This window comes from Panthera onca, chromosome C2, assembly GCF_046562875.1.
Source record: "Panthera onca isolate mPanOnc1 chromosome C2, mPanOnc1 haplotype 2, whole genome shotgun sequence".
In the NCBI taxonomy this organism is placed as follows: Eukaryota; Metazoa; Chordata; class Mammalia; order Carnivora; family Felidae; genus Panthera; species Panthera onca.
Genome location: NC_138347.1, coordinates 60,317,886 through 60,338,932, shown reverse-complemented (window position 1 = coordinate 60,338,932; position 21,047 = coordinate 60,317,886). Strand labels below are relative to the sequence as shown.

The window sequence follows — 21,047 nt, the reverse complement described above, 5'->3', positions numbered from 1 at the left end:
TTCTACCCCTTTTTCTGTCTCTTCATCTCCTTGGACTCCTATGATTCAGATGTTATTCCTTTGTAATAAGTCACTGAGTTCTCTAATTCTTATAATGTGCTCCTTTGCATTAGTTTCCCTCTTTTTTACTGCTTCATTATTCTCTACAAGTTTATCTTCTATATCCCCCCCATTCTCTTGAAAAAGAAGAAAGGATAAAATGGATTTAATATCAATCATAGTGACATGAAGCTTCCATAAAATCTCCAAAATACAGGGTTCAGGGAACTTCCGGGCAGGTGAACACATCCACATTGACACCCCAAATACACGGGGACAGAAGCTCTTGTGCTTAGGACCCTCCCAGACCTCACCCTATATATCTCTTCATCTGGCTGTTCATTGGTATCCTTCATCTTATATCCTTTAATTAACTGGTAAACATAAATGTTTCTCCAAGTTCTGTGAGCTACTCTAGCAAATTAATCAAACCCAAGGAAGGGGTGGTTGGAACTTACAGTCTATAGCCAATTGATCAGAAACACAGGTGATAGATAACCTGGTCTTGTGACTGGCATCTGAAGGTGGTAGGAGGAATGGGGGAAGATACTTATGGGACCGAGCCCTTAAACTGTGAGATCTGACACTGTCTTCAGGTAGAGGTGTCAGAATTGAGTTGAGTTCTTGGATACCCTGCTGGGTGTACAAGAATTGCTTGTTGGTGTGGGTAAAAACCTCCACACATTTGGTGACTAGAGTGCCAGAAGTGAGGTATTCTCTGAAAACGTAAAAAAGACACACAGGTGACAAACAGTGGGGAAAAACTGGATTTTCCCCTACATGGGAAGGAAAATGGAGTTTTTCCATTATATATGGTCTTTAGCCTTTCTGTGCATGCAGTTATGTAAGTATGATGCTCAATTTATACACTCGTGCCAGAAATTCCCATATTTCATCTTGGAAGCATATTGGGACAGGATGTTTTCCAAAGGTAACTCTGTCCTTCATTTTATGATTAATTGGGAACTGTGTCTGAAACCATTTCTTTTGGTTAGCATACCTAAGTATTGCATTGGATTGAGGTTTTAAGACATAAGTGATTTTTCAGTTTCAGAAATATTTATGTTTTTAGTGTTAATCTTTTAAAAAGTATAGAAATTAGCTTATTTGGACTATTGTCACTCTGCTGAGGTGAACTGCAGAGGAACGGGAGTAAAACCAGCCTTGTCTCTGGATCCCTGCCTTCTTCATGTCTACTCTTCCATCACAACCCTCAAATGTAGATATTTTAAACACACTTTGAAATCCCCTACATAGTCATTATAGAGTGGCCTCTAAGCACTATGGTGAACATGAAATTTTTACCCATTTTCTTACTGTTTAGTCTTTTTGTTATACTTGCAGAAATATTTTTCTCTTTCCCTTTTTATAGTGTCCAAATAACTTCTTCCATGACAGTCAGAATCCTAGATCACTTTTTGCTGTTTATGCTGTAAAGACATGAAATTAACACATCAGATAAATTTCACACTCCCCCCCCTTCCTGAGCAGATTGATGTAAATTGAATTTCACATTAATCAGACAGAGCAATATACATCTTCTATCCAGTGGAAATTTATGATTTTCACTTACTTAAGAAAAGTGCTATAGGCTTTCTATTTCTTTCACTATTTAAACATTGGTATTTTGGGAGCTTTTTCTTACCTGCATTGCTACCTGATTTATTATCCCTATTTCCTCTAAAATTTTTATTTCAAGGTTATTCTGTCTCATACTAGATAATTTATTTCCATCAAATTAAACTCCATGTATAAATGTTTATATTACCACCTATATTGTACTTTTATCACAAAGACATCAGTCTGTTAATCAAATATTGAGTACCTACATTAATACAGTAGAAGGAAGCAATTAAATACAATGAAATCCACTGTTGGCAGAGTTGTTGTTAGTGTTTATCCTGAATTTCATTACTTCAGTGGACTCTACTCTCACCAATTGGTTGTTTCATCCAATGCCTCTGACATAGGTTAAATTCTATAATACTAGAATAGTCTTTTTCAAACTAAGGGTTTTAACCCATTAATGGGACCTGAAATCAGACTCAAGATGAGCTATTTTTTAAAGAAATGGAATGCATCAGAAATGTCAGAATGCACCTCTGGTAGTAAGGGTAAATATTGTTTGGTGAAACTTTTGTTTCATTTAGATATGTTTTTGTTTCAAACATACACATATACCTATAAACTTGTATGTTGAGCCACGGTGTAACATTTTTCTTACTGTAGGTGCCAGTCAAAAAAGATTTAAAAGTCACTTAAACATTTAAGAACTCTAGAAATGTTCTCCTGACTCAGTGACTTAAGAACTTTATGATTTTTTTTTTTATGTAACCCCAAAGAGTCTTTGAGGAGTGTTAAGCATTATGGATATTCAACAGAAATGGGTATACAAATTGTATTCTAGAGAGCATATTCGAGTCACTTTTACAAGATAAAATCAAGTAGGTGTCTAGATAATAGATTTTAAACCTCAGAACTGACCCCTGATGCAATATAATAAGTTCCAAACTCTATAGCTTACTTATTCAGGGACAATAATTATCCACTTTTAGTGCTCAGAGACCTCCATGCTTGAATTCTCAAATGGCTGTCAGAAAAATGTCTCTTAATGGAGATCCCCTTTGGGAAGGGAGTGTAGCAACAAGCATTACCCAACTCCACTCAGTGATGTCTCCTAATGTCATGAAGTATCTGGGAATCAAAAAAAGGTCTTCCTTACAAAGAGAATTAACCAGACTCATTACTAGACTCTGAATGAGTTCCATGTGGGCAAGTGCCTTATCTCTGACACGTCTTTCACACTTGTCTAGTGTTTAGCAAGGCAGTGTTTTATTCATTCAGTTTAAGCATTTGGTAAATGAATCCTTCTCTTTAGAGATCCTGTGTCTGATCAAGTTCTTTCCTAAGATCCACCCTCCTGGTTTCATACTGACTTTTGTAAGTTTTATACTTAATTTGTTATTGACAGTTCACTTGTTAAATCTTGTTCCATTCCCTTTCTCCCAAACCTGTCTTCATTTGCAAGCATGGCTGAAATCTCCCTCATGCATTCATCTTTTTAAAAGTAGTTATTTAGGGGCTCCTGGGCGGCCCAGTCAGTTAAGCGTTCAACTCTTGATTTCGGTTGAGGTCATGATCTAACGGTTCATGAGTTCAAGCACCGAATCAGGCTCACGCTCACAGCACAGAGCCTGCTTGGGATCCTCTCTCTCTCCCTCTCTCTCTCTGCCCCTCTCCCGCTCACTTGCACGTGTGGTCTCTCTGTCTCTCTCAAAATAAGTAAACTTAAAAAAAATAAATGTAGTTCTTTATATGCCTGTTCTCTTTGCTCCCTTTTACTATTTTATGGTAATTTAGAAAATGTAGTATGTCTTTGTGACATGATAGAATTCCTTCTTCTGAGGTAATGTCTTAAGGTACTAATGCCCTCTACTAGCAGACCTTTTGCACCAGGGAATTTGATAAAGTGATTCCATTTTAGCTTAAATAAAAGGATAAACTGGAGGTAAGATGGAGTATTTCTGGGACTCCTTTAGACTTGTCTCATTTATATTATCAACTAACAAGCGATAAATGGCTTCTTCTTTTTAACGGAAGAACTTTGTTGCTTAGAAAACAACAACTGGCCACTGAATATAACCGGAAACAAGTTCTCCGACACCACTTTACAGAATGGCAGCATTGGCATCGTGCAGAGATCCTAAAGAGAGAGCTGGCGCAAACTAAGAAGGAAACCAGGAAGAGAATGAATGAGCTGCTGATGGCAGCATCACTAGGGAAACTCAGTGCAAATGGGTCACCTGGCATCAGTCTACTTGAGGAAGCAGCAGCCATGGTGGATGCACCTGTAAGAAATGGAGAGGTACAATGTTTTTCCTTTGCTTGGCCTTCTACTTATTAAACACTGGCATCTGAGCTCTGCACCTGTATAGCCTAGGATATATTAGCCACTGTCAGATTGCCTTGACTGGGCTATCTAAAAGATGAAAGCTGTTTATAGTACACAAAGGTTACCTTTCAGTCAGTGTTTATTTTCTTGAGCTGAATCTTGTTTTTATATATCACATATAAACTTTGGTATAGTTGAGACTCGGTAGGGACATAATATAGAGAGGGAATTTACAATAAATGAAAGACTCTTTCACAAATAGATAAAGATTGTTTATACCTTTCGAATTCCTCTTACTTGATCATCAGACATTTCCTTTCTAACTGAGTTACAACATATATATATATATATATATATATATATATATATATATATGGAATTTTAAAGTTTTTGTCTAATAAGAAAATCATATGTTAATTATTGTAATTTGATAGGAGAAAATGAGAGAGGAAAAAGAAAAGTAGCCTATAATTCCATCATCTGGAGATAACCACCAATAACATGTTGAAATACAGCCATATAGTCTTTTCTCTATTCATGCATATGTAAATTTTTCTCTTTAATATTTATATAACTTAACGTTTCTTCAAGTGACTGAAGATATCTAGTTTTTCATAATACAGAGAAAGTAAGGCCATTTTTTTCCTTCTTAATAACTATATAACTATGCTGTTTTTCTAAAAAAAATAATTCATAATTTTATAATATAACATGTGAATTTTCTATGCCACTAAATCTACTTCTGCAACAGTAGTTCTCAACTGAGACTAAACCACAGATGAGACCTGTTAAATCAGAATTTCTGGTTGTTGGGCACCTGTATTTTTTTTAAGTTTCACAAATGACCCTGATGAATACCCCTTGGTGAAGCACTACCATTCTGTACCATCATTTTGTAATGGCTGTGGATACTCTATCGTGAACCCTAAGCTAGGATATGTTTACCTTTTTCTCTATTGCCGGACATTTAAGTTGTTTCCAGTTTGCCGCTATTGCGAACAGTGCTTCAGTGCTTCAGTGAACATCATTGTAACGAAATCTTTGCACGCATCCATTTTTACTTAAATGCTTTGTACTTAGGATAAATACCTAAAAATAGAATGCCCATTTAAAGACTTACCAAATTGCCCTTCCACAAAGGTTTTGCCAAAGAAATGCCTATTTTCCTGTCTAATAACACATTTTTCATTTTTGCTAAGTTGATAGGTAAAATATTTTTATCTTATTATTGCTTCAACATTTGCATTTTTTTATTAGTGAGGTTAAATATTTTCTTAATGAGCTTTCTTTTTTTATTTTATTTACATCCATATTAGTTAGCATATAGTGCAACAATGATTTCAGAAGTAGATTCCTTAATGCCCCTTACCCATTTAGCCCATCCCCCCTCCCACAACCCCTCCAGTAACCCTCTGTTTGTTCTCCATATTTAAGAGTCTCTTATGTTTTGTCCTCCTCCCTGTTTTTATATTATTTTTGCTTCCCTTCCCTTGTGTTCATCTGTCCTGTGTCTTACAGTCCTCATATAAGTGAAGTTATATCATATTTGTCTTTCTCTAATTTCACTTAGCATAATACCCTCTAGTTCCATCATGTAGTTGTGAATGGCAAGATTTCATTCTTTTTGACTGTCGAGTAATACTCCATTGTGTATATATACCACATCTTCTTCATCCATTCATCCATCGATGGATATTTGGGCTCTTTCCATACTTTGGCTAATGTTGATAGTGCTGCTATAAACATGGGGGTGCATGTGCCCCTTCAAAACAGCATACCTGTATCCCTTAGATAAATACCTAATAGTGCAATTGCTGGGTCATAGGGTAGTTCTATTTTTAATTTTTTGAGGAACCTCCATACTGTTTTCCAGAGTGGCTGCACCAGTTTGCATTCCCACGAGCAGTGCAAAAGAGCTCTTTTTCCGCATCCTCACTGACATCTGTTGTTGCCTGAGTTGTTTGGACAGGTGTGAAGTGGTATCTCATTGTGGTTTTGATTTGTATTTCCCTGATGATGAGTGATGTTGAGCATTTTTTCCTGTGTCGGTTGGCCATCTGGATGTCTTCTTTGGAGAAGTGTCTATTCATGTCTTTTGCCCATTTATTCACTGGATTATTTGTTTTTTGGGTGTTGAGTTTGAGAAGTTCTTTATAGATTTTGGATACTAACCCTTTATCTGATAGGTCATTTGCAAATATCTTCTCCCTTTCCATCAGTTGCCTTTGAGTTTTGCTGATTGTTTCCTTCGCTGTGCAGAAGGTTTTTATTTTGATGAGGTCCCAGTAGTTCATTTTTGCTTTTGTTTCCCTTGCCTCTGGAGACGTGTTGAGTAAGAAGTTGCTGCAGCCAAAGTCAAAGAGGTTTTTGCCTGCTTTCTCCTCGAGGATTTTAATGACTTCCTGTCTTACATTGAGGTCTTTCATCCATTTTGAGTTTATTTTTGTGTATGGTGTTAGAAAGTGGTCCAGGTTCATTCTTCTGCCTGTCGCTGTCCAGTTTTCCCAGCACCACTTGCTGAAGAGACTGTCTTTATTCCATTGGATATTCTTTCCTGCTTTGTCAGAGATTAGTTGGCCATACGTTTGTGGGCCCATTTCTGGGTTCTCTCTATTCTGTTCCATTGATCTGAGTGTCTGTTTTTGTGTCAGTATCATACTGTCTTGATGATTACAGCTTTGTAATACAGCTTGAAGTTTGGGATTGTGATGCTTCCTGATTAGGTTTTCTTTTTCAAGATTGCTTTGGCTATTTGGGGTCTTTTCTGGTTCCATACAAATTTTGGGATTGTTTGTTCTAGCTCTGTGGAGAATGCTGGTGTTATTTTGATAGGGATTGCATTGAATATGTAGATTGCTTTGGTTAGTAGACATTTTAACAATATTTGTTCTTCCTATGTAGGAACATAGAATGTTTTTCCATTTTTTGTGTCTTCTTCAGTTTCTTTCATAACCTTTCTATATTTTTAAGTGTATCAATTTTTCACCTCTTTGGTTAGGTTTATTCCTAGGTATTTTATGGTTTTTGGTGCAATTGGAAATGGGATCAATTCCTTGATTTCTCTTTCTGTTGCTTCATTATTGGTGAATAGGAATGCAACCGTTTTCTGGGCACTGATTTTATATCCTGCAACTTTGCTGAATTCATGGATCAGTTCTAGCAGTTTTTTTGATGGAATCTTTTGGGTTTTCCATATAGAGTATCATGTCATCTGCGAAGAGTGAAAGTTTGACCTCCTCCTGGCTGATTTGGATGCCTTTTATTTCTTTATGTTGTCTGATTGCTGAGGCTAAGACTTCCAATACTATGTTGAATAACAGTGGTGAGAGTGGACATCCCTGTCTTGTTCCTGACCTTAGAGCTGAAACCTAAAAACTGAGAGCTTTCCCCCATTGAGGATGATATTAGCGTTGGGTTGTTCATATATGGCTTTTATGATCTCGAGGTATGCTCCTTCTATCCCTACTTTCTTGAGGTTTTTTATTAAGAAAGGATGCTGTATTTTGTCAAATGTTTTCTCTGCATCTATTGAGAGGATCATATGGTTCTTGTCCCTTTTTTATTGATGTGATGAATCACGTTAATTGTTTTTGCGGATATTGAACCAGCCCTGCATCCCAGGTATAAATCCCGCTTGGTCATGGTGAATAATTTTCTTAATGTATTGTTGGATCTGGTTGGCTAATATCTTGTTGAGGATTTTTGCATCCATGTTCATCAGGGAAACTGGTCCATAGTTCTCCTTTTTAGTGTGGTCTCTGTCTGGTTTGGAATCAAGGTAATGCTGGCTTCATAGAAAGGGTTTGGAAGTTTTCCTTCCATTTCTATTTTTTGGAACAGCTTCAAAAGAATAGGTATTAACTCTTCCTTAAATGTTTGGTAGAATTCCCCTGGAAAGCCATCGGGCCCTGGATCTTGTTTTTTGGGGTTAAATATTTTTTGTAATGACTATATATATATATATATATATATGAAAATGGATATAGATATTTAGTGACTTGTCTCTTCATGTCGTTATACTTTTTTTTGCTTGATTATATATATTTTTCTTATTTGTAGAGCTCTTTATATTAGACTATTGATGCTTTTATTATGACGTATTTTGCAAAATTGTTTCATTTTTTTTGTCCTTTGGGTAAGTTTTGGTGTTTGGTACTATACAGAGTTAAGTTTTTATAGATTTTTTTCTTTCATAATTATACTTGTCATATTTGAAAAGCCCTTTGGGGAAGGTCCCCTACCACCTCACCTTCACCCCAAACCCCTCCAATCTTTCACATAACACTGTTGAGCACTTAACTCAGACATGTAAAATAAACTGGGCACTAAAGAGGCCCCAGTCTTGCTTTTTACCCTGATTTCTGCCAGTAAGTAGGCTGGTTTTAATTTAAACCTAGTCTCTTAGCAAAGGGCTATCATGAGGATGCTTATTGGGACTTATGTAACATTTTGGTACCTTCCCCTAGGCAATTTATCAACGTCAGCTAGATAATTTTACTTCCATTGAGACCCAGGAGAGTCCTCTATCTTAAGAAATAGCTGTGTGGAACCTTTTACTTTACAAAGTTACACTGTTGTTATCTTTAAATTTAGAAAAGACAACAAAGTATTTTTTATTTTCATAAAACAGAAAAGTTACTATGTCTAATTTTCTTACTATATGTAAGATATAAAAAGAAATAAAAGCCTTTAAATCTCTGAAATCAACTCTGAAAAAGATATTCTTAAAAGAATATTATAAAAAATAAAGCAAGTGGAAATAAAAGGATATAATATTCTGTAGGTTATTAGATAAACCCTAACTTTTTCCACAGTGTAGAATATAACACAAATAAAATATAAAATCTTTAGTAAGATGCTCACTAATAACACAATTAAAGTGACTAATGTACCACAGATGCATACATTATACCTTGAAATTTTTCAAAATTATCAGCTTATAGATGATTTTCGCTAATTACACCAGCCTGTTCAGTCCTGTTTCACCAAATACAGCAAGTACCGTTAAACTTTCTTTCATTCTTTTATTTTTACCTTGAAAAGTTACTGTGATCCAAATGAAATTTTGCTGTACCCAAGGCTTTTACAGTCTTGCTGGGTTAACAATGCACCATTATCACAAAGTTTAAAAGGGCCTAAAACGTATACCCTGCTTGATGCTAAATTACTTAAGCAGATGTTCTCACAAATAAATATCCATTGACATTTCTGAAGTAGAAGGTTATTTTTTAGTCTTTAACATGTCAGAGTTTCCATATACCATATTTTTCACTTTAGCTTAGTCTATAGGAAATATTTCCATCATCGTGAAAAATATTTAGTATGGTACCCTCTAGCTAAAAGCTTCTAAGATATAAGATAGTTCATAGTATTTTTCTCCCTGTATCATCGCAGATGGCAGAATCAAAAACTGGTCAGACCTTAGGACACAGAACCTAGAAGAGACATTTTAACTATGTGTTATTTTGGTCAGGATTAGTTTTTCTGATTAAGAATTCTGTTTCCTCCCCCTCTATATAGAACTTATACGAACGAATAATAAGTATGATATCTCAGTCTGTTGAATGAGGTCTGTTATATGATAAAGCTTTAACTCATATGCTAAAATATTGTATTATCGATAATAGTATTATATAATGCAGATATTTGCCCAGTGGTCATGGGCTTGCAAATATTTCCCACAGATAGTCTGGGAATAGCTGGAGACTATAAACTTTAATCCAGGCTTTGATTCTGAAAATAAATGAATGAATAGGTGAATAAATAACATACATACATACCCTGTGATTAATTTATTTGTGGCAAGAGGGGCATTGAGAGAACAGAGCTATTATTCATTTGTACAGGTATTTGCTAGTTTTCAAACATTCTTTTTCATTTAATTTTTTTCTGAAAGTTTATTTCTTTATTTTTTAGAGAGAGAGAGAGCACAAGTGGGGGAGAGACAGAGACAGGGAGACACAGAATCCGAAGCAGGCTCCAGGCTCTGAGCTGTCAGCACAGAGCCCCATGCGGGCTCAGACTCATGAACCACGAGATCATGACCTGAGCCAAAGTCGATGCTCAACTGACTGAGCTACCCAGGTGCCCCAGTTTTCAAACATTCTTGACGGAGAGTATATCCTTTGCCACAAAATTCAGAGTTAATTCATGCAGATTAAAATTCCTGTAATATATATCTGGAATAATCCTGCCTAATTGACAAATGATCTATCCAAATTAGAAATTTCTAAGAGCACAGTTTTCTTATTGTAAATGTTCTGGCCCACGGCAATGGTTTGTACAACTGTAGCCACTCGCCCACCTAGTTTCCATGGTGAGCAGCAGTGCACATTCTGAGAACAGCTCACAGATCTACGGCTGGTAGCCTCTGAGATAGCCAGGCCAAAAGCACAGGGCAGTTGTGCCATTGAACCAAACAAGGCTGACTAGATGAGGTTGGATCTCTTCAACATAGTCCTTTAAATAGCTGAACTGTAACATGCTCCTTCTTTCTCAGGTGACTGGTGGGCCGCCTTTGTGGGAAAAGCCTCCCTCAGGGAGCAGTGATTGCATGCCCAGCCCCCACCTAGGAAGACCAACAAAGAGCAGCTTGCATTTTCCCTTCCAGCATGTCCCTTTGAACACATATGACAATAAGCAGCACGAGACTCAGGATGTTGAGCCGTCCCAACAGCCTGGCAGCAACAAGATCATCAGAACCACCAGCCAGAAAGCAGAATCCATGTGCATGGGTCATTTCCATAACCGCCATGTCTTCCAGCAACAATTGATTGAAAAGCAAAAGAAGAAACTTCAGGAACAGCAGAAAACAATTCTAGAGCTGAAGGAAAGCCAGCGGTTAGCAGAGGCTCGGTGGGCAGCAGAGAGGGCTGCAGCAGTCACAGATGCACAGAGCTGCCAGCTGTCAAACCCCAGAGGAAAAGAACCTAAAAGAACCTGCCAGGTGCTTCCAAAGTATGTCCATTATATCAGAACACTCTTTGGACTCATGATTTGGGTTTTTTCACCTAGTGTTTGAGAGGCCCCTGAACTTCTTTGCCCAGCTTCCAGACTCCATGATCTCTCCCTTTCTTTTATTGTGTACTCTCAAAAGAAAGAAGCCCCTTTCTCATAGATATTTGAGGCCACTAGCGACCTATGAGTTGTATAGTTAGCATTTGTGTTGTGGCTATCTTTGTCTGAGGAGCCCTGTTGCTATACCAGTAAAAGAGAATAATGCTTCCTTGCTTACTCTAACTTGATTTCTGGGTTTCTGATTATGTTTAGTCCTGAGAAGCCAGGTTGGACAATATCAGGTGCAAATAGAGCTTCCCCTGGACTGGCTAGATACCTAGGTTAAATGTGTAGTTGGTTTGGATAAAAGTAAACATCTTTGAGCCTGAAATAAGAATCCAGATTTCTCAAAAGTGGTTTCAGATATGCTTGTGACATACTCAATACATGTGATAAATGGTAGGATAAGAAGTGGGTGATAGATACCTATTGATTTGAAGCCCTGGGATGGGAGTCTGAGCACCTGACTCACCTTGCAGACTGAGGACAGTCACTCAACCTTCCCATGCCTCCTCACACCAATTTATTGAGTGGGTATAATATGCAGTTATCTTAGAGAGTAAAGATTAATGAAAATTTGTGAAATGCTTTGAGTTCCTCAGGCTCAAGAGTTTTGAACAATGCTGGTTATTGGTCTGAATTCTTTCCTTTTTTTTTTTTTTTTTTTTAACCCCCAGCTCGCCTGTTGCTTCCCCTGGAACTGATGGTAGTAGAAGTGACTCCCAAAATTCTCTCTCTGGAGCCAGAAGGAACCCAAGGCAGCTGATGGCACCCCACCCCATACTGAAAGGCAGGGCGGTCTTGGTGGTGGTCTGGTGGGGGTTATCTTCCTTCCTGAAATAGGATATGCTGGGACTGAATCCCAGCAACTCCTGGGTTTTGAGACTTGGCAGAACCTGGTCAAAGATGTGAGGAGACCAGTGCACCAGAGAGTTCCACGGCTTTTTTCCTGCCCCTTCTGCCAAACTTTTTGGCCTTCCCAACCAATACAAAAAGAACAAAAACAAACTGAAAGATGCATCATCTTTCTGCAATATGAGATTTGGACTGTGGGAAAAAAAATGGGACAGTTACACTAATGAGAAAACTCTGAGTAACTGCTAACCACAAACACTGATAAAGATCACCTGACATTATACTTTGTTAACCTTAAAATATTGATCCATTTACAGCAATCCACATCAAGTTACTACATCATCTTATAATGAGTTGTACCTTGATGGTGATAATAACATTTTGATGCATGTGGTAATCATTATTTAAACCAAATAATGCTATGAGAAGAAAAGCATTCTCCACCTAGTGAATCTGCTAATTGTTTTTACTGAATACTCAGTCATGCACTGTATATGTTTGTATGTAGAGGTAGGCACATTAGCAGTTCAGTTATATTGTGGTTTGTAAATCTGATTTTTCACCTATGGCAAGATAGTTGCCCTAATAAGAAGTGACGTCACCTGAAGGCACGCTGTGCCTGAAGTCCTTCCTTTTCATGAAGAAAGTAGCAGGCTTTGCATTGACTCTTTGCCAGGACGGCAATCTATGCCATCTTTGTCTACCCCTGAGGATGGTCAGGAAATGCCTAGTTCAGTGTGCTTGTTTTTAAAAAATTATTGTTTGGATCAAGCGGTTATCATATTTTAGAACTGCAGGCTCCTTTTCAAGTAGTCTTTAATGATTCATTCTAGAAAACATGGGGAAAGCGCTTATTACCAAAGACTCTGCTCCTCAGGGCTCTTGCTTTAATCCTCTAGTCTATTTCTGCCTCCTTGAAGACAGCCTCACTGCCGCCATCTGCAGCTTTCCCACTATTCTTTTTCTAGGAAAGTAGACACTTAATATCTGTAAGAAATAGCCTGGTGAGTTTTTTGTTTATTAATTCTTGAAAGTTGGACTTAAATTTTTCCTATCACGGCACAAGGAACCAAAAGTAACTTGGCTGACTTAGGTGGGCAGAACTTGATACTCCTCCCACCCGTGCCCATCTTCCTGTAAAAGCCCAACTGATGACAGAGTCATATTATCAGACCATCTTGCACATTTGCTTCTTTTGGATCGATATTTAATAGACTGTCAAGCACAGGAGTCTGACACTTGAATTCACTCAGATGCCAGTTCTCTAAATGCCTGGTACAATTCCATTTTCTGCCCATCTGGATATCTATTCATGCCTTAAAACTAGATTTTAATATATTCATCGTGACCCCAAACTTCAGTTTGTTGTTGTTGTTTCACCTACAGACATACTTACATGTATGTATGTAGTATAATGACTTAGGGAAAAAATAGCAGACCCAATGGGATTTGAAGACTGATTGTACTGTCAAAGTCTGTGTCAGATGTATTTAAAGTTTTCTACATTCGTTAAAGAAATGATCAAATTAAAATTCTGGTTTCTGGGGGCACCTGGGTGGCTCAGTCGGTTAAGCGCCCGACTCTTGATCTCAGGGTCATGAGTTCAAGCCCCGCGTTGGGCTCCATGCTGGGCGTGAAGCCTACTTAAAAAAGAATTCTGGTTTCTGGGTTTCATTAAGAAAAGTATCATCAAGGCACATTCTCTTATTTAAATCAGTAAATATTTATTCTAATAGAAAAGTAAACAAAAAAACAATTTGCAAATTGTTCATCACTGCTGAGGATAGGATTTTAGGTCTTTAACTTGTACGGGGTATATAAGTAACACATATATACTCATATATTTATAAATAGCAACTACAACTTCTATTTTATATGAATTTTTTATTTATATATTTACCAACAAATAAATAAATGTTTCTGAGATTGTAAACACCCAACCAGCAAGAAAACCCTAACAGTAACACTAAATTTTGCTATAAAATGTGGAGACATTTCTTTTGCAATGTTCCTTATATTTTTTATATCGGAGCTCTGTTACTATTTTCTAGCCATGGAAGAGAGAGCAGTTCAGCGAGCTGAACGTAGGCGGATCTTGGCAGAGAGGAAGAAAAAACAAGAAGAGGAGAAATTGGTAAATCAAGAATGAAACCCCAGGCAAGAAAAAAGATTGGTATAGGTCTTTATTTTAAAAAAAAAAAAAATGATCCTCATTTTTTTTAAACAAAAAACAGCTTGTTTAAGTGTTTTGAGACAAGAGAGCTAGGTCAACTTTAGAAATGGCTTTTTACCCACTGGCCTGAACTCTGAAAATTTTAGGAAAACAAAGGTAAAAAACAGAAACACCATTAGTGTAGCAGGAAGGAAATGTTATAAAAGTTGATGAGAGCCAGCAATTGGGAAGATCTGCACATTTAGATTTAGATGTCTGATCTGGTAAGCTGCAAAGGTGAGTAGTTCCTGTCATACAGAGTTGTGACCTAGACTGTCAAAAGTAAATTTTGTACCTAGTAAGAAAAAATAAATAGTTCCAACAGTTTGGGGGGGGGGGAGTTTGAGTGTGAAATGAAAGAAATTTCCGACACTTTATAGAGTTTGGACTTAGTGTTTCACAGGTGAAAATAACTAAAAAGTAATTATTTTTTACTGAAAAAGTAATGTCCTTTTCTTGCTTAGTATCACCTTCCCAAGTAGAAGATAATTATTTTGGAGATACTTTTAAGTTACACAAGTGATCACCTATTTGTTGGGTTTTCTACTTTTATCATGAAGTATAGGCTTCTTCCAGGGACAGAGCGGGCACTTTGGTAGATACTTGACTTTCTTCAATATGAAAAATCTTATGTCCATACAAATATAGCATTCTTATTGTTTACTGACTCTAATGTTGATTAGGCCCAGTTAAAGGCCCAAGAGGAGGACCGTCAGAAGAGGGAAGCAGAAGAAAAGGAAGCTCAGCTTAAGAAAAAACAAGAAGAGAAGAGACTGCAGAAAATGGTTTGTAGCAAATGTTTGGTCAGCCATACATAGCACCTGTCTCTTAAAGCCTATTGTGTGCATTACTGTGGCCCTCTGCACCTTCTCCATCCCAGAACTTCCAACCAGAACACTCTTTTCACACCTCTACCCTTTTTTTCTACCTTAGTTAGTGAAAACCTGCTCATTCTTCAGCTTAAACAGAACTTCTTCCAGATTAGCCTTTCTTGCCTTGTACACTCTCTTCTCCACCCAAGGTTAAGTTAAGTTCCCCTTAATGGACTCTGGAATGTGTTTTCTTCAAAGCATTACCAGGGCTTGTAATTAAGCATATGTTTTGTGGTTGTCTTATTGATTTCAGCATCCCCAACTAAACTGAAATCTCCTTGAGAATAAAGGGAGCAGTCTGGTGCTGCTCCCTGTTGTTTTGGTTAGCAGTATAGTAGGCATATAGTAGGAACTCAGCAAGTGTGTTGAATGAGTGAATAGATGAATGAACAAATAAGTGAACAAATGGAGGAAAATACACACAGAAGAAATAAGAGCTGAAACTTTTACTTTCAAGATTATTAAATTCTGGTTGGAAAGATAAGGCCTAAAATTGCACACCTGTCAGACAATGTAGTCCAGCATATGCTGTCTTGTGCCTCAAAGTCCAAAGGAGATCAAGAGAGTCATATAAGGCAAGACCTATTAAGATTTGGGGGATATTATAGATCTTTTTGTAGGAAAGAGATTCAAATTGGAAATTGTATTAGTCATGATTCTACAGAGAAATGGAAGCAATAAGATATATGTATAAGGAAGAGATTTATTATGAGGAATTGGCTCACATGATTATAGAGATTGAGAAGTCCCACAGTCTGCCATCTGCAAACTGTAGACCCAGAAAAGCCAGCAATGTAATTCCAGTCTGAGTCTGAAGGCCTGAAACCAGGATAATTGATGGTATAGATTCCACATTAGGAGCAGGACAAGACCAATGTCCCATCTCAAGCAGGCAGCCAGAAAGAAAAAAGAGGCAAATTGTTCCTTGGACGATGCCATTTGGACATTTGGGAGGACAGTCTACAAAGTCCATAGATTCAAATGCTAATCTCATCCCAAAACACATTCACAGACACACCCCTAAATGTTTCATGTAGGCATCCTGTGGCACATTCAAGTTAACACATAAAATTAACAAGTCTACCCCTTATCAACTTGGCATCCATACATATCTTCTTAACTCACACTTGATCTCTAAATAAAGACAACAACAAGATCATAATTCTGCTTAACTTGATACAACTGTCCTGCGTACAAGTGAAAGCATACTAGCTCCTTCCCCAGAAGAGGAAGTAAAGTTGTTGAGTGATGTTTACTCTTCTTGTTGCTGTCCCATAACTTAAATACCGTGATGTAAAATTAAAAATACTTAAACACAATGATACAAAGTCAATACATCTTATATTACTGTTCATTGCAGAACATTTGAGAATACCAAAAAAAAACTTTTTTTAAATCTATGAGCTCAGCACTAAGAGGTAACTATTTAATACCTTAGTATATTTACTTCTTTTTCTCTAAGCATCTCTCTCTTAATAGACTGATAACCTGGGGTGGGGGAAGGGGCGGTGTATGTAGCTTTTAAGCTCCTTTTTTGCATTTCAGAGTCTATCATGAGTTTTTTCACTTGTCATTCACAATTCTTCAAAACCTATTATATGCTGAAGGTCATTTTTTAAGTTTTTAAATTAAGTTAGTTAACATAGAGCATTACTACTAAAATGTTAACATATTTGTTTCAAGTGTAGAATTTAGTGACTCATCACTTACCATACAACACCGAGTGCTCATCACAAGTACCCTCCTTAATACCCATCATTTTTAAAAAATAAACTTTTTCTTTTGGATAATTTAGGCTTACAAAAAAGTTGCAAAGGTAGTACAGGGAGATTTCCTACAACCCTCACTTAGTTTCAGTTTCTCCTTTAATGTTACCATCTTATATTACCATGGTACGTTTGTCAAAGCTAAGAAACCAACATTATTACATTACTATTAACACCAGACATTATTCAGATTTCACTGATTTTTCCAGTTTTTCTAACTTTTTTGCTGTGTCTTCACGTAGTGGAAAGAGCTAAGGAGCTTTGTGAAATCAGATTTCACCGATTTTTCCAGTTTTTCTAACTTTTTGCTGTGTCTTCACGTAGTGGAAAGAGCTAGGGAGCTTTGTGGGGTCTCTTTTATGACAGCACATCCCATTCTGAGGGCTCCACCCTCATGACCTAAGCACCCAAAGGCCCCACTTCCTAACACCATCACTTTGGGCACTTTGGTAGATACTTGACTTTCTTCAATATGAAAAATCTTATGTCCATACAAATATAGCATTCTCATTGTTTACTCTTCCCTTTCGGTATCCGCTAGCTCAGTCTGTAACCTTAAAGCCTTTGCCTGTGTGAGGTTCCCCCTCCACTTAGGTGAGATATGGGGGGCAAGTCTGGGCAGAGCTCTCTTCCCCCCCAGCTGCAGTAGCAGTCCACTAGTACACTGAAGTAGGGCCACTTGCAGATGAAGGCTTTGTTTCCCAAGGGAGAATGGTTTGGGCAGATTCACAGTGACTGCTGTTACTCTCCCCGAGCCAGAACCATGGTAGGAACTTTATCTGGATTCCCTCGATTCTCTCTGTGACAGCCTGGCGGAGTTCCTAGAGCAAAAGCCTGCAAAAAGGTGGGAACCTCCCTATCACTATGACCTGCAGATAAAATATAACATTAGTCCAAAATGGTAGACCAAGAGATGTGTCATATAGACTAGTTTCCATTTAGTAAATCTACTATAGCTGTTTCAATAAAGATAGATGCATGTTCAAACTGTGTTTGAGCTTTCTTTGCAAGCAGCTTCAGATCTAAAATACATTTGACAGTTGTCTCCTTTGCTTCTGGGCAGTCATGCTCTCCACAGTGTATTTCTCTACCCAGTTTATCATGAGGTCTTTTTCCTTCTGATGCATCATATTCTGCACAGGCAATTCTTTACCTCCTCGTGTACTTGATACAGCCATTCCTAGTAAGCAACCACCAAGGCCATGGCAGCATTATTCCTCTGGACAAAAAGATAATGACATTTCTGAACTAGTGCCTGCTATGACTTCTCTGAATCAGTCACATCCTGGATGTATTTGATGGGAGCCTGCTTCTCTTCTTCTAGTTGGGATTTTTTTTTTTCTTATTATCTGTTTACAGTATGAGGTACCATATTTTCTAATTACATAGATGAGCAACCCTACTGTTGATATGGTAGAGAAGGTTTCTGGGGCAGTCTCATGTATTTCTTTGGATAAGAAATACAAGATAAGTCCTTTGACATGTTTCAGGATAAAAGAACTAAAACAATTCCTTAGGGATAAGCCTATGACAAATTTGTCCTGTATATTCAGAAAGAAATGGTTCAGGGTTAAGACATGACTGCCCTTTCTGAAAGGGCCGACCTTGTTACCTACATTTTAGCTGGTGCTAGAAATTCTGCATTCTTCAGAGGAGGCCACTGTAGCTATGGCAGGAAGTATGACCTGGGACAGCATGGTCATTCATTGATGATCCAAGTGATGGTGGCTTAGTGTTTCTGTGTCCCTGACAGGGTAGCTTGTCAGATGTAGCAGTATGATGGCCACTTGTGGGTCTCATTCAGTGACCTTTTGAAAATAAAAATCTAGGGGTGCCTGAGTGGCTCAGTCAGTTAAGCATCCAACTTCAGCTCAGGACATGATCTCACAGCTCATGAGTTCTAGCCCCACATTGGGCTCTGTGCTGACAGCTCAGATCCTGGAGACTGCTTTGGATTCTGTGTCTCCCTGTCTCCCTCTCTGCCCCTTCCCCGCTCATGCATACACTCTCACTCACTCTCTCTCTCTCTCTCTCTCTCTCTCTCAAAAATACACATTTTTAAAAAATTATAAAAAAGAAAAAAATCTAAACTTTAACATCCCATTGTCCATTTTTCTGAAAAGCTTACTTTCTAGTAATATTTATCAGACAGTAACTTTTATGGATATATAAATATGTTTTTGATTAATAGACAGTTGATGAAGTTTTTAAGTCTTCCATAATTGTGTAACAAGCATATTTGTTCACTAAACAAGTATCTATAGAGCCTCTACTATGTGCTAGGCATCATTCTAGGTATTAGAATAGAGCAATGGAGAAGATAGACAACACTTCTGCCCTCGCAAAGATTATATGCTACCTGGGGAGAGTAGGAAGTAAACAAGGTAACAAAGAAGTAGGGAGGGAGAGGTAAAATGGGGGAATGAGGGAAGCAAGATGGAAAGGCTTCTCTGAGGAGGTGATATTTGAGCTGTAAGATGCTAAGGAGGCTTCTGCAAGGTCCAGTAGGGGCATGTTAAATGTGAGATACCTATTACACATCCAACTGAATGTATCAAATAGCTGAATATATAAGCCTGGATATGAAGATTGTAGTAAGGAACGTGAAAGTCAAAAACATGTCAATGTTATTAATGCTCTGGGAATGGATGAAATCAGCTTGGGAGATTGGATGGAGAAGAAATATAAGGGTCCAAGACCAAGTCCTAGAGTGTATAAATAATTACTGAGGATGAGAAGCTAATGAGGTAGAAAGAAAACCAGAAGAAATTTTTGTCAAAAAAGCTGAGAGAAAAACCATTTCTGGAAAGGGGTTGATGGTAGTTAACTGTACTAAATAGTGCTGAGTTCAATTAAAAGGAGGACAGACTCTTTGATTTGGCAAGATGGAGCTCATTCATGACTATGAGTATAATCGGGGTCACATGGGATCAAAGAAGATTCTGTCATGGCTGGTGATTGTTTTTTCTGCCTTATTTTATTTTCTAAAGATGGGAGTTACATGTACATAGTTGCATAGCAATGGGAATGATCCAGTAGTGAGGGAGAAATTCATGATACCAGAGAGCAAAGGGTATAAATTATAGGAGTATATAAATGTTCCAGAATATGTGCCAGAACACAATGAAAGGGTGGCTTATAGTGGACAGAAGGCAGAGAGTTTGGGAATGGTGTTGACTGCCCTGTAGTCTTCTTAATTCTTGCTGTAATTCCTGGTCTTTCAAAGTAGTAGTGGTGGAGAAATATACACATGCACATATACACGTTCAGATTAGTCTTATTTTTTGCACATCACTTGTTGAATAATTTAAATCAGAAAGATGCCCTAATTTTTTATCCCTTCTTAGCCTGAGTGAACTATGCTATATGAAACCCCAATATAAGTGCCATCTCAAAGCAGACACCATCATTTCATGTAATCCTTTGTTTTATGTACAGGAAATGGAAAATATGGTAATATTAATGAAATACAGTGAACTCTTGAGGAATCCTTAATCAAGAGGTAAAATATATATTTAAATAATTTGCTGTGGAAACCGAATTTTGGCTCAAACAGCTTTCTATTAAATGTTTTTCTATTTTTTTCATCGAAAAGTAAACTTCAAAGAAGGCTATTTTAATTTGCAACGATGTGGAAGGAACTAGGGTGTATTATGCTAAGCGAAGTAAGTCAAAGAAAGACAAATACTGTATGATTTCACTCTTGTGGAATTTAAGAAACAAAATAGATGAACATATGGGAGGAGGAAAAAAAGGAGAAACAAACCATAAGAGACTCTTAAGAATAGAGAACAAACTGAGGGTTGGTAGAGGGAGGTGGGTAGGGGATGGGCTACATGGGTGATGGGTATTAGGAGGCCACTTGTTATTGATGACCACTGGGAGTCGTATGTAAGTGATGAATCACTGAATTCTACTCCTGAAGCCAATATTGCACTGTATGTTAACTAATTAGAATTTAAACAAAAATTTGAAAAGAAAAAGTAATAAAGACTCATTTTCCCTGCTCCATCCAAAAATGGGTTTTCTTTTGAACCTACAACATCAGCCATAGAGTTGTAATTCTAGGAAAATATTTACACCATAACTTAGGTGTGTGTGTGAACAGGGTTGGTGAGACTGAGGATTTCTCCAAAGGCTTATTGTCTGTGTTGAATTACTGTCTGTAAGTTGCAACTGCCATCTCAATGCTGCAGGGACATTTCAGTGGATGTGAAAATGGCTACTTTTCTGTTTTCCTCCCCACATAACCCTCAGCTGCTCCTTGTTACTCATTAAGAAAATTCTTATAAATGATTTTTATTTCTGACCATTCAGTTCAATATCTCAAGTGTCTGGAATAAAGATTATAAAGA

The 21,047-nt window shown here is 37.5% G+C and overlaps 1 protein-coding gene and 1 pseudogene across 3 annotated transcripts in view; one reads left to right on the top strand and one right to left on the bottom strand.

The window, feature by feature from the left end:
• Positions 1–21,047, top strand: part of CCDC191 (coiled-coil domain containing 191) — an 89,983-nt gene that overhangs the window by 42,761 nt on the left and 26,175 nt on the right. For all 3 annotated transcript variants that reach the window (XM_060639956.3, XM_060639955.3, XM_060639958.3), the window contains 5 exons: positions 3,655–3,904; positions 10,431–10,888; positions 11,665–11,777; positions 13,894–13,976; positions 14,738–14,839. In XM_060639956.3, coding sequence (XP_060495939.3) covers positions 3,655–3,904; positions 10,431–10,888; positions 11,665–11,777; positions 13,894–13,976; positions 14,738–14,839 — 1,006 coding nt within the window. The remainder of the gene's footprint in view (positions 1–3,654; positions 3,905–10,430; positions 10,889–11,664; positions 11,778–13,893; positions 13,977–14,737; positions 14,840–21,047) is intronic.
• LOC132683705 (ATP synthase peripheral stalk subunit b, mitochondrial pseudogene) lies at positions 17,180–18,656 on the bottom strand (annotated as a pseudogene).